The sequence below is a fragment of the Anarrhichthys ocellatus genome, unplaced genomic scaffold, assembly GCF_004355925.1.
Source record: "Anarrhichthys ocellatus isolate YVR2014 unplaced genomic scaffold, GSC_Weel_1.0 scaffold5, whole genome shotgun sequence".
Lineage (NCBI taxonomy): Eukaryota > Metazoa > Chordata > Actinopteri > Perciformes > Anarhichadidae > Anarrhichthys > Anarrhichthys ocellatus.
In genome coordinates, this window is record NW_022280035.1 from 8,953,242 (window position 1) to 8,972,540 (window position 19,299).

The 19,299-nt window shown below is 38.2% G+C and overlaps 1 protein-coding gene across 1 annotated transcript in view; it reads right to left on the reverse strand.

Moving 5' to 3' along the window:
* Positions 1-1,596: 1,596 nt before the first annotated feature.
* Positions 1,597-19,299, reverse strand: part of srms (src-related kinase lacking C-terminal regulatory tyrosine and N-terminal myristylation sites) — a 32,359-nt gene continuing 14,656 nt past the window's right edge. The window contains exons 2-8 of the mRNA XM_031844682.1: positions 16,296-16,417; positions 12,991-13,157; positions 7,396-7,543; positions 6,832-6,990; positions 5,367-5,548; positions 3,943-4,099; positions 1,597-2,909 (exon numbers count right to left, since the gene is read on the reverse strand). Of these exons, the coding sequence (XP_031700542.1) occupies positions 2,710-2,909; positions 3,943-4,099; positions 5,367-5,548; positions 6,832-6,990; positions 7,396-7,543; positions 12,991-13,157; positions 16,296-16,417 (1,135 nt within the window). The 3' untranslated portion in view covers positions 1,597-2,709. The remainder of the gene's footprint in view (positions 2,910-3,942; positions 4,100-5,366; positions 5,549-6,831; positions 6,991-7,395; positions 7,544-12,990; positions 13,158-16,295; positions 16,418-19,299) is intronic.

Consider the following 19,299-nt stretch of genomic DNA (forward strand, 5'->3'; position numbering starts at 1 on the left):
TCACTAAAATAGAGAATTAAGCCCATTTCCCTCAACAGCGCACTATAAAAGTTTTTTTTGTCATTCAGTGGATTGACATTTGCACTGTATAGTCGCCACCTTTTAAGGGGTTTCATTTCCCCAAGAACACTTAGTGTTAGTGTGACGTATTCCTTTATTCATTCCACATCTGTACTGTACTTCTTCGGTGTATATGCAAGCACATGACAAAGACACCAGATGTTATGATAGAAACAGACACATCTCAAAACAATAGTTAAAATATTTTATTCTTTGCACTACTGGTGTTTGGTACCTGATGGCAGTCAGCCTAAAACATACAACTCAATCTTGTGATTTGGTGATTATGGCTAAAGTTCCCTGAACTTGGCTTTGTGTGCTGTATATGGTCATGCATAAAAGACAAAAGTTGCATTGTTCTCAAATTGCATTGCAGCAATGTTGTACAATTTTGTAGTGTAGAAACCCCCATCCTCCCCAAAAAAGGGCCTTCTGTATATGGCCGATTCACTGTGCAGGTCTTTTTTCCTCATTCATTTTTGTGTTCTCTGTGGTGTGGACAGTCTGTGGTGTAAACATAGTCACTCTCGTTGTAACTGGCCTCTGTGGGCCTCTCAAAGAGGGTTAATAACTTAGATCCTATACACATGGCTCGATGGCCCACTGGCTTTTCAAGCACCAGGTCACCTGGCAAAAAAATTGTCATAGGACGATAAAGACAATCCCCATACTATTCTGGAGAAACTTGTATTCAGGTTCATTAGATATGCAACATGTCGCCAAAAACTTCTGAAATGCCTGCAAAAGAAGGTAGGCTGAATAAAATACTTTATTCTCGTGGTTAATACGACTGACAGTGTTTAGCCATGCTAGAGGCCCCATGAGGCCAGAAAAACTGGTGGATGTATTAAAAATGGAGTGAAAAATCTAGATGCTTACATTTAATGGGGTATAAAATGTTAACTTTGTCCTGGGCCTTTTTGTCACATAAATCAAATGGGCTGTCCTCTGAACAGAGGCCATTTCAGAACATCTCAAACTTGACTGGCTTTTATCAGCCTCAGCTGTACTGTGCTCATCTCATCTGTCTTGAGCTCAATCCTGATACTCTTAACGTGCAAATGATTGGCAATGTTTTTGTGTAGTGTGTTACTTGTTGATAAGTTTTGCATATATGTTAATTGTCAAGCTAACAAGCTAACATTAGCAAGTTACTGTGGAAACATCTTTGCATTCTAAGCTGCTGCAGGGATGACAAATCTTTTTTTAGGTTTACCCAGAAGTTAGAATCGTTGTGGTTCCCTCAACAAAAGGCTAATGGGATATTTCCATTCGATTTTGAATTAATGCAAAAACTTTGTTAGCTCTGTGGCTAACAAAGTTTTTAGTACCTACACGTTTTGTCAGCAAGGTAAAATTAATATCACTTTTATGATTTTTGAACCAAAAATGCAATCCACAGAAGTAAAAGCTAACGTCAATTAACAAGCTCCACCACGATAGCATGACTTTAACTACACCACCACTAAGATTCCAACTTGATATTTGACTTCACGTTGGCAGCCGCCGCTTGAGAGGCACGGAAAAGCTTCAAAATGATGGTATGTACTTATTTATTTCAAGGATCTAACCAAAAACCCATTTAAAAAAAAAAACACCACTGCCTTTGAGAAACCGTAAGTGCAAAAATGTTAACTCATTTCCCGGTTTTAGGACTCATTCCTGCAGCACTTTATGTTTCAACATTGTGGGAAATACGCTCATTCCCTTTACTTTCTTAGGACTCAGATAAAAAGATCAAGACTGCTATATTTGGATTTTTACTCCCATGCCATATGTACAATGAAAGAGTTATTGGTGGCTGTAATCATTCAGAAATACCTATCCTACTCTTTAACCTGAAAGGTCAGCTGAAGCTGATGGAAGTCTGGGAATTAGTTTAAAATAAGATTGACTTGACTATGGCGCTAAATAAAAAGTCACGTGATCAACAAAATTGTTCATCTGTTGGGAAATGCAAAGGTTTGAACCAAATATCATGGCAAGGAGTGGTGAGATATTTCCCTTCAGACAAAAGTGTTGGACTAACGGAGCGATCCACATCAGTGTCCCTAGCGTGGCTAAAAACCAAGCCAGCTGTAAGTATTGCACATAACCCCAATATTTAGCACTGGCTTGCAGTCAAAAGACAGGTGATTAAAGTCCTGACCTGTGATTTCATAACATTTTTAAGTGTGCACACACAGACATGGCACATACAGAGGTAATAAAATATTATTTATAAAACACAAAAGGGTATAAAATTAAAAACCGTGTGTTCTGTGAATGTGCTGAGGGTCTTAGTGTTCAGATTTATTTTTAGGTCGGTGTGTATTTACACATTTCTGTGGCTACTGTCCGCCTTACGTTCTTTTAGCCTATGAAATGAAGTGTTCCTAATTTGTCTTCTTTGATTTGGCGAGCATCTTCTCCATCTTGAACAATTCACTTCCGTTTGTCCACTTTTGATGCTCTTCTCCCTCGTTTGGACCTTTGTGTTCTTAAAATACATATACCCTGTTGTGGAAGTGCATTGCACGGGGGAGGAGAATACTCCGTGCTATTTTTTATCCCCCTCTCCTTCCATATTTAATGTCCATCCTGCTGCTGATGATCTGCTGCAGATAATCTGCCCCCACCGTCCTCTTCTTCCCCTACGACTTGCTCTTTCTACACCTCTATAGTCTTGAAGTATATCCTGGCATATATTGTATCCAACTGGCTGTGCAGGGCATGGAAGGAGGGTCTCTTGGAGGGCTCAGCGGCCCAGCAGTCCATCATGATGCGATAAATATTCTGAGGACAGCGGGTTGGGCATGGCAGCCGAAACCCAGATGACAGCAGATCCAACACTTCCTTGTTGCTTTTTCCTAAAGGGGGAGTGACAAAGCATTAGAGTTGAAGGAGTTTACTAATTCCTTCACGTTTTATTTTGCAGGCAGGAATATTCCACTGTGCCGATATGCAGTAACCACAGCTATGACATCAGGAATCGCTGCAACACCTCATCTTTGAAAGGTAAAGTCAACATGACTCAGCATATTGAATCAAATGTATAATTTAGATTTTAAAAAGGCTAAATAATTGTCACTGTAGTTTTTAAATCAAACAAACATGAGGAAACCGTGCATTTGTTGGGGACTATTTTCAGCTGCGGATTAATCCACATTTGGTGCTCGAGTGAGTATTTGGGGGAGCAGGACAGTGTGTGTGGGATTGAGTCAAAATATACGACGGTGTGTGTGGTCATTGTAATAAAGGAACATGTCACCCAATGCAACAGTGCATCATTGATGTGTTTTTAATAGTTTTTTGGACAATGCAGCTGCTAATAATTAGTCACAAACAAATGCACTATTTCCTTCTTTTAGTGTAACGTTAGATGACCGCCCAGCAGTTTATAGAATCTTTTTTTTGCCTTTTTTTAAATCAAATTCTTACAAATTTACAACGTTGTGCTGATCCTTCTTTACATACTTTCCAAATTGTTATCTTCAGTTTATCCGTTCTTACTCTGCTTTTTATGGGATTTGTTGACAATGAGTAAAATACAGAATATCGCCAGCCTGACAGCTTTTTGGATAATAACAAATATAACTGATTCAAACTGTAATTTTCAAAATACATTATTCTACTGTATTAACTAACGTCACAATACAAACATCTTCACAGTTAAATTACCTAAGAAGCTCAGAAGGGTGTAACCACACATGGGAAACACCCAGTACCTCCTAGTATTTTAGAACCGTACGTCCATTGTGTAACTGGGAGTTGTGCATACATAAAACACTTTCCCAATGATTAATAAACAGGTTACAACACTAGAATTAAATTGCTTAACAGCCCTCTAGTTAATATAGCTCTAATTCTCCATAACAAAGTAGAAAGCAGTCAACACTGTACCATCATAAGGCATCTTGCCACGTGACATCATCTCATACAGTAGGACCCCGAATGACCAGACATCGGATTTTACGGAGAACTTCTGGTAAATTGCCGCTTCTGGCGCCGTCCATCTCACTGGGATCTTTGTGTTTCGACTGGCTGTATACACACTGTCCTGTAGAGAAAAATAGTAAAGAGTTAACAAAATATATATACAGTATACACACGCTTTTACTGAAACAGACATTAAGCCTTTGTGTTCCTCAGATTCAGTACTATATTTCCCTTGAATCCCCAACAGTGTTATTTTAAATGATTCCTTCTAAACCAAGCCCCCAGGAAAAGCACCGGGCTTTGAAGCCAATTAGACATCTATAAATCAAGGGTATTAACTGTCGAGTAGGAACACTTAAATATCCCTAATTTAAATCTCTATGTCCTAAAAGTTGTAAAATATACTTATCGCCGAATCTTTTTTCCCCCCTTAATTCGTGCTGGCATTGTGTCATGTGAGCAAGCGGTTTGGAGGAGGGGTTAAAGGAAATGCTTGTGCGCTTGCTCTATGAGGCCCCACAAATGCCTAAGATCCGGGTAACTATACACCGAATCAAACTGTTTTGGCTTTATGCGCCAGGGAGTCCGAGTAAAATGTCTAATCTGAAAACGGTCTATTGCTTTAAGAAAAGAAAGGAAAAAAAAAAAAAAGACTTCAATAAACATGTTCCAAATTTGATCACTAAACTATTCATACTACAGCAAAGGTGACGTTCAAAAGCACACTTTGAACTTCGTGTCACTCTATTGTTCATAAACAGCTCATTAGCTGAGTAAAATTATCTTGGTGACTGCTCTAATAGTGTCGTGTTACAGCAGTACATAGATTATGTAATGATGCAGATGGTAAATGTGTCTCTTGATGTGTAATACTTCTGCCTGCAGATGACATAAATTTACTCTATTTTAGCCACAAAAAAAACAAGGTAAAAGACCAGACTAGCAGAGACTTTCTTCCTGGAGAATCCATTTATTTACAGTAAATATCTTTGTCTCTCAAGTAATGATGTACTACTGTTTAAATATTACACACACAATCTTTATGCGATATCTTTCTGAGCTGATATAAAATCTTTCCATGTCTCGGAAGCTCTCTATGAATAAAACATTCTGTTATTATAACACACAAACAAAGTCAATTGTGCAAATTTGAGTGCGGCTCCATTATACCGGACAGATGGTTGGAGGATGGAGGCACACATTAAGTTTACATGAGTTTACACTGGAACAACAAGGCACACTATACATATTTAAAGAGAACACGGATAAAGAATTAGTGTTATTCTAAAATAAGAAAATGGTTCTTGACTGATGCTCAACAAACATAAACCCTGTGCTTCATACTACGAGTTAGTCATCTCTCTTTTCAGACATGCAACCTTACTTACCTTAATAATCCGAGCCAGTCCGAAGTCGGCCACCTTGCAGACCAGATCGTCTCCCACCAGGACGTTTCTGGCAGCTAGGTCCCTGTGGACGATGTTTCTGTCCTCCAGGTAGGCCATGCCCTCTGCGATCTGACTGCCCATGTAGATCAGATGAGCTGATGTCAGCACCTGGCCTTCAGCAGCTGAAAACACACACAAACACAAACTGTCAGCTAAACTGGTGAAAAGCATGGATTTGTTTCCGATAACCCAAAACAATCAATGAGTTCTGAGAGAGGCACTAAAGCAGTATTTAAAAACACTTTACTACTAAACACTTTTTACGTCAAACAATGACACTAAATCCACCTTTTGGAGTTAGTAAATTGTATGTAAAGTCTCTTTTTTCTATTATCTATTGATCCTGGCCCAAGTTTACAACAGTAGTTGTTATTCTGCCTTGTAAATCTATGACGTTACTACAAGGCAATGTCACCCTCGTCTCCCCAAACAAAACTCAACCAAAATTCATCCATGGTCTGTGTGGGTTTTGTTTTGATTGTTTGTTTATTGTGGTATTACATTACATGTCTCATCACATCAAACAGTTTAGGAGCCTGATGTAAGAATCTGCACTGTAAATGAGTGGTGCATGTTTTCCTCTTGTTGTGCAGCGTGAGCGACTCTACATGACTCATAAATCTAAATGTTAATTGCTGTGCAGATCAGCAAATAGATAAAATGTAAGTACAGTCCTGACATGCTGACACACACACACACACAGCATGAAAATTAAAAAAAAACTACCGAAGGCAAGTTGTCCTTTTGTTCACTGTCGTTTATGCTTCTTTCACGTCATTAATTTGGCTTTACACTCATAGTCATCGTAACAGCCATGTCTTCTCAACCTCCTCTCCACACATCTTCCCACATTGTCGCCACTGGAATGAGGCACATCAGAGTCAAATCCTTCATTCTGCTCGCTAAGACTCTCTGTGATTAAAGCCTTTTGTAAAACGTCAGAACCATATTTCTATGCCGAGCAGAGCTGCCAGATTATAATTCCATTTGCTTTGGATTTTTAAGAGGGAGAGATTTAACCGTCACTTGGCCTAAATACTGCTTCAGAGGGCTTTCAAAAGTCTTGAGTTAAGGGTTGAATTTCTTAAACCCCAAGAAAAGCTAAATTAACTCCCTGTTCTAAACCTCTTTGCATATTAAAGCAACAGTGGAGTCTCAGGAAGCCGTCGTGTGGCGTTTAGAAACAGGAAATGAACCACCTTGTTGAGGAATTGATTCACCATCAGATTTGTGTAGAAGTGCTGACATATTTAAAATATTAGACATTTTATCAACTGTTTTTTTAAATTATGTTTTTATGGAGATAGTTAAATATGCACCAAACATTTTTCATTTTATGACTCCGGCTCAGGTTATCTGTGCAACCCAAGCCTGTGTGCGTGTGCGTGTGTGTTTCAGCACTCACAGGCGAGGTAGGACTTGAGGCTTCCTTTTTTCATGAGTTCGGTCACGATGTAGACCGGCTCTCCTCTGGAGCACATGGCCAACAGCTGGATCAGCTTGGGGTGATGGAGGCTCTTCAAGGCCTGAACCTCCTTCACAAACTCATCCTGCTTTGTGTCCTCTGGAGGAGTAGAAACATAAATGATGAGAAATTGATACTTTATTTGATGATCTTGGTTGTCCTTTTGTTCACGGTCGTTTATGCTTCTTTCACGTCATTCATTTGGCTTTACATTCATAGCCATCTTAACAACCATGTCTTCTCAACCACCTCTTCTCCACACATCTTCCCACATTTCTCCAAATTGTCCCCATTTCCACAAATACAATTTAAGAAGCTTTTCTGCATTTAATAACCTTCACTTCTTTCTCTATGCTTCATGTATAACTTAATCCATCCTTCATTACACTTATCACAGCTTTCTGTCACAATCAGCTTTTTGTAAACCCTTTAAACCCCAGAGATATTTCTAACATGAGCTTCAATCACATGCTTTATACTCTGAACAGTATCCTGCATTTGTACCTTGTTTCAGCGTCTTTATGGCCACTTTCTTGTTCTCTGTGGTCCACAGAGCCTCCCACACCTCTCCAAAGTGTCCCTCTCCCAGTTTCTTGTGGAGTCTGAACTCCTCTCGAGGTCTCTCCCATGGCTCCATGTCAAACAGCTCCCGCTGCACAGAGACAACAGGGTGAGTCCAAGCTTTAGAGTCAAAACTGTTTAAAATAAGTGTGCAGATGATGCCGCAGAGGCACAAACAATTGCAAACCAAATGTGCAACTCAATTGTTATTACAAATTTTCCAACACAGAAGGATTATGCATTTGAACTCGTTTAACCCGAGCCATCAGCCTGAGTTTAATTCCCTCCTGATGCAAAAAGGTTCTGATGTGATTCAAAATGTTCTTCTCGTATAAATATTTTCTAATTTAACAATGGGGAAAAAAGGAGACTGTACCATGATCCCAGATTAGTGTTCTCTTGTTTCAGTTTGGATGGTGTGGTGGAAAAAAAACTATTTAATGTGTGAGTGAGTCCTAAATTAAGAAACATCGAGAAAAGAAGCTCGTCTTTAAAGTAGTTATTCTCTGCGCAGAGAAGGTTCAATACAGATCATACAGGATGCAATGCAGTCTGAAGGAGGAAGGAACCCAGAGTGTTGGTTGTGTACCACTTATAAAGGCCTTGAGCACATGGTGAGGTAGGAGGAGTCACCACTAGGACATCTGGACAAGTGACCATTCAGTGATTAACCATTGAATGGTCCACTGATTGCATCCCCATTCAGTCCCTTATCTAAGCTGACAATATCATGCCCCTGATTAAGACACACATGCAGTATTACTCAACCTGAGAGGATCCTCACTGACCATGTCTGACATTCACTAACCTTGTTTATAACTGGGGTTTTATCTCACAACACAAAAAGGGCCAAAACACCGAGTGGTCTGACTATAAAAACAGAGATAAGTCACAGTGGAAATCTGCCACCACAATGGAGATGCAGATGTGTTGACATATCAGCAGCATTGGGAAAGGTAAGTGAAAAACAAATTAATGATTGAAAGAATGAAAAAATGAATGAACAATAGGCTTAATAAATGGCAAGTAAATTCAAAGATGTTATCACAAATTTATTGTAAGTAACAATCAGGTGATGAAGAACATATTGTTCAAATGATCAAGTGAACATAAAATGAAATAAAACAGATCACTGAAATGATTGGTTAAAAACACATGAATAATAAATTAAATGACAAATCGTCATCGTTAACATATAAATAAGACACTAATAAATCAACTTGAGTTTATATTAAAAAAATACATTCAAATGTTGATCAGGAGATACACAAAGCAACTTGTTTCTTTAGCATTGTTGCTTTAATGTGCACATGTTTACACACATTCTGTTGCCTCGTGTAATGCCTGGTCTACGTAGTGCAAAACAAACGGAAATGAAGGAGGACATTTAAATTGAAATAAACAACATTCCGGTTCATTCTGCGGATACATATTTTACTTTATACAGCAAAAGAGTTTTTTAGTTGTTTTAAAGACCATGAAAATTATATCTATCATTTGTTTCCACATCATAATTATATGAAAAAGGTCAGGCAGATTGTTTTGTTAATCCGTTAAATTGAAATGTCTCCATTTATAATTAATTATGCATGACATAATCTCACTAATGGCCTCTAAAGTGACAAATGTAACCACTTGGGCTTTACAGTCAGTTGGGCAGTTTATTGGGCATTTAAACAGCAGGATGAATCTGCTGTTAGAAACTAAACGCTATCAGAGGAATCAGACATTTCCTCAATACCATGCTTAATCAGTTGTTATTGACCATGTTCCCATGCTGCATAATTACAGAAAACAAGATCTTGTGCTCCGCCAAGTCAATAAAAAGTGATTGAAAGCATCGTTGGCGACTCGTTTTACTGGTAAAACATTTAACTGATGGAGCATTTAAATCCAAATGTGAGTGTTTCTTTTGTAAAAGCAGATTTATTATTGTGTTTGAAGGACTGATTGATCCACTGGACGGTGTTTGAGTCCAGTGATGCTGCCGAAGGGCGGCTGTGAAAACACTTCAAGAACGTCTTTGTATAAAAAAAAAAAAAAAAGTGAGCCTATTTATAAATGCAATATTTTGGATTCAAAACTGAAAACAAAAATGTTTTGGCAGCCTGGAGGTGTACAACTCCTCATACACTTTAAGTTATGAATAGTTGTGTTTAATTGTGGTTTAGAGCTTGATGCATCTCCAGCTCACTGCTCACGGTTTGAAACCCAAATATAAATGTGTTTCATTCCAAATAACAAAAGTTAGCTGGTGGAACGATATTTGGGCGTTTCACGGTGCTACAACAAATTCATCGAGTGGACCTTTAAAATGTTAAAACATCTTTCTTGAATCACATCGCCAGGTTCAAGAGTCGATGACGACATGCTCACCAATCAACAAAGACAAGATGATGTTTACTGTTTTAAAATCTATAAAAAGATAATTAAATATTAAAGTAAAAAATATAATTAAAGTAAAAAATATAATTAAAGAAAATAAAAAGTAAAGCAAAAAAATGTGAAAGTGGTGAGTACATTTTTCACTAGTTTGTGTTTGTTGTTGAAAGTATTTGTGTTGATTATGTGTGCTGTAATTGCAAGTGCTCAAGTATGCATAAGATGCGTGTGTTTCTGCCTCAGTGTGTCCGTGGCCTCAGACTCACAGCCTCTTCTGGAAGGGAAGAGAGAAGAGGAGGTGTCACTGAGTGGGCTCTGACCCAGAAGGAAAATGTATTTTATGTTCTAACACACTTTTTTGTCCATGTAGTAAAACCACACCATTGACATCTTAAATATCTGTAAATGGTCATATTGCCTTATCCAAAATCAACATTTTGTATTTCTAATCTGATTCTCTCCAAAATGTAACGAGTGGCTGTTTTGAATCGGTGGTTTCTCAGTCTGTAGTGAAAATGTCGTCTCCCGCCAGGCTCAAACTGATGAGCCATGAATAAAGGATACTCGCTGGGGGTTCAACGTAAGCTGCAGTGCAGAGATAGCGTGAGTAATTACAGCGATGCTGCATGACTTTATTCTCTGGTTAATTACACTCCAAAATATGTTTGCCTCTTATTAATTCATGCATATAGAGCACGGGACAGCACTTGTTAAATTCCCGCTGCAGAGCAACAATAGAAAGATGAATTCAGGGTCTTTGTTATAGATTGCTCCTGCAGAGACAAAAGATGCTGATTAAAAACGAGAGCATTTGCTGCCTGAAGTAGACTTTTACCTCTTGAATTATCAGCATGAGTGGGAACTGTTATTAGGCATTATTGGCTGCTGGTTGTCACTGTGAAATACTACAAAAACAGCTCTCCAGCTCTTTCTAACTTTAATTGTATCAATAAAAAAAAGTTAGAGGAAAGTATCTTTCTAATAAATGAAGAAAGTTGTTTGTCGTCCTTTTGTTGTTCGGACCTACAATTAACATATATTCAAACCAGACGGTGAACCACAAAACTAATCAAGTATAACACTAGAGTTTATCTTGTGATCTGTCTTCACTCTGGGAGAATAATCAGATCAGTCCAAACAGCTGCAGCGTCCAATCAAATAACTGATAAGCAATGAGGGGGCATGTCGGCTGCTAAAACATTTCCTGGAAGGCTGCTCTCGTACATCCTCGCTCATGGCTCCTCAAAGATCCCTCCTCGCTCCTCAGAGCAGAAACAAGAGCTTTCCGACGGCCGTCAGAATGGCGGCGCAGAACAACTTCCGTTTCAAGTGAGGAAATGACTTGGGATGTCGACAATTACTTTTTATGAATTTTCTCAACATACTATCCTATGACTTTGAATGAATTAGCCGAACAGTTGTATTAACGTCTGTATGTAGTCCACAACTGACTGTCATTTAAAATATAGAAAGTGCCGTTAAATAATATCTCAACAATATTTATTGTCAGTTTTTAAATTGAGCCAGATGAATTATAACTAACACACACACACACACAATAAATAAATTATCTTTTCTTCTTATGTCAAGTAAAATAAGGACTGAATTAAAAAATAAAATATGTAAAAGAAAGCTTTTGAAAAATGTACATCTTAAAATAAAGGACTTAATTTTAGAAAAATTAACTGAATTAACTGTCAGGTGTGACATGATGTCACCCAAAAAAGCCACAATATTATATTCTTATCTTCTAAAAAGAGAATTTTTTGTGCAGGGACTTGATCTGTGGTGAGTGAAACCACTTGTTTCAGCTCTATTCCTCTCTGTTAACATCATGGTTGGGCAGTGACTTCATGTGTTTTAGGATTCTGATCATTTTGAGTGGTTACATTTGCTCAAAAGAGTTGTTCTTTGTGACGTAGCGGTGCTTCACATTGCTGCTTGTATTAATCGCCACGGCCTCTGAACATATGAGACACACTGGTTTTGAACTGGGAAGAATGAACCTATACGAGTCTTTCTGGTCTCGCGGTCTACATTCCTGTTTTTGGAGCACACCATGTGAAATAACTTCTCTGACTCACGTCACACTACTCAGTCTCCTCCCCCCCCTCCCCCGTGTGTGTGTGAATCTCACTCGAGTCGGGAAGTTTGATTGCCACATTTGATTGGCTGAGCAGCATCACGTGAGATGATTTACAACGCATATAATTGGTCATTGTGTTTCCTGGACCGCTTAACGAGTGCCGTAAAGGCTGGAAAAGCTGCGCCGGTTAAAATAGAAGCGCTCCGTCAAAATAAAATAATTCTTAATTATCTATCGGGTCCAGGTCCAGGGTCCCGGGTCCGGATACGTTGTCTGGGTCCGGCTCCGGACCGCCTATTAGTGACCCCTGGTCTATAATATGACTTTTTTCAACGTTCTATACTATGACATTTTAGCGATTATTTTTCGACGATGACTATTTTTGACATATATTAATATGACTTTTATTTACATACTGTATTATGACTTTTTACGGAATACTTTACTTTAATTTGTTTTCCTTGTCGAAAAAAGTCAAATAAATAATAATGAAAAAATTATAAAAAGTAATTTTATAGTCAAAGTCATAGTATTACTTAATAATTGGTGGAAGTAGAGAAGGAGGTAGTATCATTGGTCATAGTATATGATATCATAGTCATAGTCTTAGTTGAGACTCATAATAAAGCATGTCATAAAAGAATAGGTCATATTATATGCATGAAAGTAAGTAAACATACACACACACACAAGCATTCACGTATTCACTCTCCTTTTAGTCCTGAGGGAAATGTCTGACTGCTCAACCTTATTATCCCCCAGGGGAAATGTTTTGCTAAATGTTCCACTATATTAGCCAGCTAGTCTGTTCTGTGAAAAAAAAAAAAAAAAAGCTGAAGCAAGGTTCATAAGAGGACTGAGATTGAACGAAACAGGGACAGTTGTAAGCCATAAAACCAAAACAACAAGACGCTAAGACACTGTTGAGTGTTGTGATAATGCTCTCTATAGGTTCATCACTACGAGCCACCCCGAGCGCATTCCATATTACACAGTCATTCCTTTAAGGTTAGGGGCAATTGATATAACTAATAACAGTGTGTTTCTGTGAGCATCTCTTTGTGTCCTACCTGCTGGGCGCAGGGCTCCTCCAGCAGCACTCCCAGACTGCGAGGGTTCTTCTGGTAGTAGGAGATCAGCTCTCCCAGTGTAGCGAAGGAGATCTTATCCGAGACAAAGTACGCCCCGATGGTTGAGCGTTGAATCCTGAAGTGGTACACTTTTCCCTCACTTCGGGCTGTAAGAGGGACAAATCTGATTATTTCACTATCAAACTCAGAATGTATCATTTCAGTCTTTGTCACAACCAGAAAACGAGTTGTGTTTGCTTGGAAGATAAGAAGACTTGTGTAAGAGTATGAAGAACAAGATGGTCGTGTTTATAGGGTCTAAGGAAAGCCAGTAAATCTGACATGAATGTGTGTAATTGTGCCATAAAACCGAGTAATTGAATGTGTGGTCTGTTCTGCCTTCACTCTCAGGCACGTATGCACACACAGAGTACTGATGATGCATATTTCAAAAGGACCAGCACAGTGAAAATTGAACATCCAACGGCAGCATTTTCCCCTGGGACCTAAAGGACATTGAAGAGGGGCAGGGGGGGGAGAGAGGGAGGACTGTATAGAGGGAGGAAGTGGACGAAGGGGTGAAGAGGAAAAAATGCAGACGCAGAAGATGGTGAAGCCAGAGGGCGAAAAAGAAAAGAATGGAGCAGAGAGAGAGAAATGAGCTGGAGGTGATGCAGAGGAGAGGGAGAAATAACAGAGGCTTTAAAGTCACAGATCTCAGGAGGTCCATTAGACAATTGACTGTGGGCTCATTCATAAAAGGGTAGTTTGATGACAACAACTGGCTTCCATAAGTAGGTTACTGCGGCTAAAGACAAGACATTAAACTCTCTCGTCTACAAAACACTCCAGTTAACACTTTGTTGTCGGGTTTATGGAGTCCTCCTTTTTTCAAGCTCTATTTTAATTTCAGAAAAAAATTAAATAAAATGTTTGGACATCATTAGTTGCTACAAATGTTAGCTGACGGTTCAACATTTTGGTAATTTACATATTTTTTCTTTCTGAGAGTAAGCTAAGAATCTCAATGTCAATCTCATGTCTGTGTATCAAGTACTTAGCAGGAGGTGATTAGCTTAGCTTTGCATGAAGACTCATTCGGGGGGGGGGGACAGCCTGGCTCCCTCCAGAGTTACAAAAAAACAGAACAATCGGTTCTCGTGACATCCCTTCTACAAACGCCTCAAAAGTTCACTTATTAACACAGTTAAATAAGTGAGAGTTAAATACTGCTTCTACATCTTAACAGACAACCAAAACAAAACCACAACATCACGTGTCAATGATATTTGTTGAATCAAGGATCTAGATGAAGGAATAAACTGCAATGCCAAACTGCCATTTCTTTATCTTTTCCAATTTCTCTCTTGTTAACGTACACAGAAGCATGCACGAACACATCCTTAACTACATCTACATAGTGTCACATCATCCAAACACAAAACTGGTCAGTCTGTCGCAAACAAAAACCTCCAAATCCGAAAATCAAAAGACAAATTATTCCTATTCAACATCAATTGAAGTCGTAGCAGTTTAAAAAACTGCAATCAGTCGTTTTTGCCACCGTCGACCTCCAACATGGCTGCCTGAGGGCATGTTGTGTCACCTCCTGCCCTCTATAGTGGGAGCAGAGAGAGAAAATCGAAGGCAGGGAGATTAAGGTTGACAGTGGCTGGAGGGAGGACATGATGGATGAAGAGAAATGCAGCTAGTGACATCAGGATTCCCACCGAAACAAAAGCACTGCAATTTCAGAAAATACATGCAAATACATACACTTTGATGCATTTAGAAAGAAACCCTATAACTAATAAATCACAATTAAATTCAAGAAGAAACATGCTGCAAATACGGAAAAAATAAAGAGTATCTGTTGCTGATCCCTCATCAAAGCTGTTCAAAAATGAGTTTGAGTTTAATTTCTGATTGGGTTTCTATTATTAGAGAAAATAGCTAGTGTGCTGCAGGAATGAGTCCTAAAACCTGGAAATGAGTCAGCACGTTTGCCTTTCTGTTGTCATCATCTCGAAGTAAACTGTTTTTTTAATATTATTATTTAGATGCCTGAAATAAGGTCTGTGGTTAACACAAACTTAAGTTATTGTAATGTTTTTTTCTACGACATAAAATAAGTCAGTTAATATGAATCCATCAATTCTGAAGCTTTTATGTGTCTTAAAAATGCAGCTGCTAGCAAGTGGCTAGATGATACTACAAAACGTCATAAGTACTTCTACCACCGCTGTAAATGAAAAGTTGAATTCATCAGAAATAAATATGCACCCTCACTCACATCTACACTCAAAGGTTTTGCTGCTGCAGACTTACTTGGTAACTCAGGATATGTATGGCTCTTGTATACATGTGCTACTCTTTACCATTACCCAGCTCTCCCGGCCACTGTAACATGGAGTTTCTAGAATATCTTGAATTTCCATATCGTGAAAGTCAGAGGGGCGAATTCACAAAGAAGAGATTGCGGCCACTGATAGCACCATAAATTGTGCACCACTTGCAACCGCTATCTTCCACGTCTCAAGGTCCCATTCACAGATGATATTACTGCTTAGTGCAAATTTCACCTTTTTTTTGCAGAGGGAGAAGGACAATAACTTTAACTTTCATTCATTTTGTTCTCATGTATTTCAGAAATGACATGTAGGGAAGCTTTATTCATCCCGTCACTGGATCCCACAATAAATGAGTTTGAGCGGACGCCCTTTTTAAATCCGCTTCAGTGAGCCACCAATTCTCTAAAGACGCCAATAGTTTCACTGTGAGCTGATTTTGAGAATTTGACTCCAATAAGGCTCATCTGCATAGAAAGGGTCAGCTTTTCAGCCAAACATTTGCATATTCATTTATTTAAATATGTGCAGACAGCACAGGAGCACTGAGACACAGCTCGGGGTGCTTTTCACTCTTTTACGGGTGCTTTGAGGGAAACACGATTTATTTTTGTCTCATTTTTGCAGGTGTACTGGCCGCAAAAGCCGTGCAATCCTCTTGTGAATTCGCTCCTTAAAGATTAATATTACCTTAATCACAGACTTTTTTTTTGTAAATTATCAGAATGTATTTTTACAACTGGTTTAATTTACTGCATTAGGTTCACAGCAAGATTCAGCTACAAGTTATAACAACAAACAAAACAAGAAGGAATTAAAGTCGGAGCGTGAAGAATAGTTTGAAGAAGGACGTGTGCTAAATATAAAGACAGGATGAGAAACAGAGAAAGATGAAAGATAAAGAAAATAAGAGAGGAACGAGGTCACTGCTGTGAATGGATGGGCGGTGCCACTTACCAGAGATTGTGTACTCATCACTGTGACTCTCACTGATGCGAACCAAGAAGGAGCCATCTTTGTTTTGGGAAGCCAGCAGCAGCTTCTCAGCTTTCACACGGTTTATATTCCCATAGTACCACCTGCAAAGCGGACAGATAACATAGATTGTGGGATCAATGGATGATCAGACATTTAACACAAAGAAAAACCACAATCATGATTAATGAAAACAGAGAAAGATGGCAGTAAATGGACGAATGAATAAAAAGAGTGAACAAAGACAAGAAGAATGTGGTACATGTGAAAGCAGACATGCAGAAGCCCACACACACTAAAGCAGAACATGTATGTAGGTAAATACACACACACACACACAGATATCAGTTATAACAGCAGCAGCATGTTCAGCCACAATCTGAAGCCCCATTGTGTGCATGATGTCAGCCATTAATAGAATACACAAAGGTACACATTTGAGGTATCTGTATTTTACAATTCATGCTACAGTGAGAAGATTGGCTTTTTCTATATTATTAATCTCAATGATTGCCATCGGGTCCGATTCCCCGTACCGTAGTATTTTCACAGTGTGGTATGAGTACCTTTACTAAAGTAAAGTATCGGAATACTTCCTCCACCACTGATATGTAACATTGAATACTTTGGAGGGATTTGTTATTCACAAGCTTTAAGAGCTAAAGTGTCATTGAGTCCTACCTGCTTGTTCACATACAGAAACGGACCTTTATTTACTTTAAGTTATCCGGGAGGGCGTGTCGGCTCTGCCTGACATTCAGGTTTCACAGTAACAACATCCTGCTACTAAAGAAACAGCAGAGATCGCTGAATAACAGAACCGAGAAATATTGTACTGTAGTGATACATTTAAAATTAAATAAAAAATTTTAAAAATGTACCAGCACTAGAAGTTTCTATGGGAATATTGCAGGGATGCAGAGTTACAACATAGTATAAATACAGGAGCTGAAACAGTTGTTTCTGCCATTATTCAAGATTTTATTGCTGTTCTATATCACTTCTAATTTGATATTTTGTTATTTTTAAACTGTTGATCTGACAAAAAAATAGCTTTTTCATTATCTTGGAGCTTTTCACCGTTATCATATTCAGACAAAATGATTCATAAACCAACTAATCAGCAAATTGATCGATAATGAAAATAATTGTTATGCGCAGCCCTAAAAACTCTTACGTTACTATAAATTAATTTAAGTAGGTCCTAAATTACTGTGCATCACAGTAATATTATAGGAATATCATCTTCGTCACATCAAGACTTTAAAATAACTAATTAAAACAGTTCTTAAAACTGTTACCTGTCATCACACACACACACACAGTGTAAGCCTCTGAAAGCATGAAACTCATACGGTAAGGCACAACTTGACGCATATTCTCCACTACACAGTACAAATTATAACATTGTTCTTGTTTTTTGGGGTGCGACTCATCTCCTTATACTTATAGGAATGTCACAGTGATGCTGCAGGAGATAACATGAGCTCAGCATGAACTCATAACACTGGTGCTTTGATCTTTTTGGTTTCTCATTCTTAGGCTAAAAATAGTTTCTGTCATGGGTTGACATTCATCATTGGAACAAAGAATAAAGCTTCAACATTATCAAAAGGGAATCAGTGATGCTATTATTGTTTTGAGGCCTATATCCTCAGTTTCAGTGTTGTGTTTGAGGACAGTGGGACATTCAATCGGCAGCATGTACGCAGACAGAAGTCAACCGAAAGAGGCAGCGCTCTGTGCTGAAACATGAGGACTCCCTGCAGGCTGAATGAATAATGGAGGACCTGCAGCTGCAGCTTCTGGGCTACTTTTAGCTCCAGTCTGGTTCAACAGCAGCAGAGGTTGTTGTTTCATCTCCAAACATTTGTGTTCAACTTTGCTTTGGACGACAGGGCGATGCCAGTAGGCTTCAAGTTCAGTTTTCAGTTTTTAAACTTATTAGGCAACAGACGAATACTATGCAACTATCTTATATCCAAAACGACAAATATTTCCCTGGTTCCACCTTCTCCAATGGGAATATGTTTGGTTCTTCTTTGACAGTAAATTAAAAAATGTTTGGGTTTCGGACTCTCGTCCGACAAGAAAAATAAAATGTATTATGTCAATTTGGGTTTATCGGAAATTGTGATTGATATTGTTTTCTTCTTATTTAAAAAAATAAATGTCAGACTTAATCATTAGTCAAGAAAATAATCCATAGTGAAAATACTAGCAGCACGATACTAACTCAAATAGCTGGATCGGGTATCGGTGACAATGAGGCCAATCCCTTCAAATTAATTCTATGTTTATATATTATATATACATACATACTGTAGTTTCCTGTTTAAGTTTTGACAAATGTGATGCTGCATTTAAAAGAGCCAACATCAGGCTTGATTTAAACATCACTTTCCTAATTTTGTCAAATAAAATGTTACAAATAAATACATAGATATAACTGTAATTGTTATTATAAACATAAATCGTACACCAGCAACTTTGTAAAACATCTTAAAATGTGTGCACAAAAGACAATCCCAGTCTCCTCCACACAGGGAGGCATACAGCTTATTGATCAAACAATGGTATTGGATCGACTTGGTATCAGCCGATACCTAAAGTCAAGGTATCGGACTGAAAAAGTTGGATCTGTGCATCACAATACTTTTTTTGTCCAACCAACCAACAGATCAAAACTTAAAGATATTTAACTTAATATCACGAAAGACTAACAAATACCCCCAAAAGATCCACATTTGAGAAGGTGGAACCGGTGGATTTTTTTTTTTTTTTTTTTTTTTAAACCATTTTTGATTTAAGAACCTACTTAAATTAACTATCAAAAATAGTTTCATAAAATATTTCTATGGATCATTTACTCATCTAACTCAATAACTATTACATTTCAAATGACATAGAAACAGTAAATCAATTAAAAACAAATGAAGACTTCAAAACAGCTGCCAAAAATGAATTATTGTTTCAGCGCTATAAT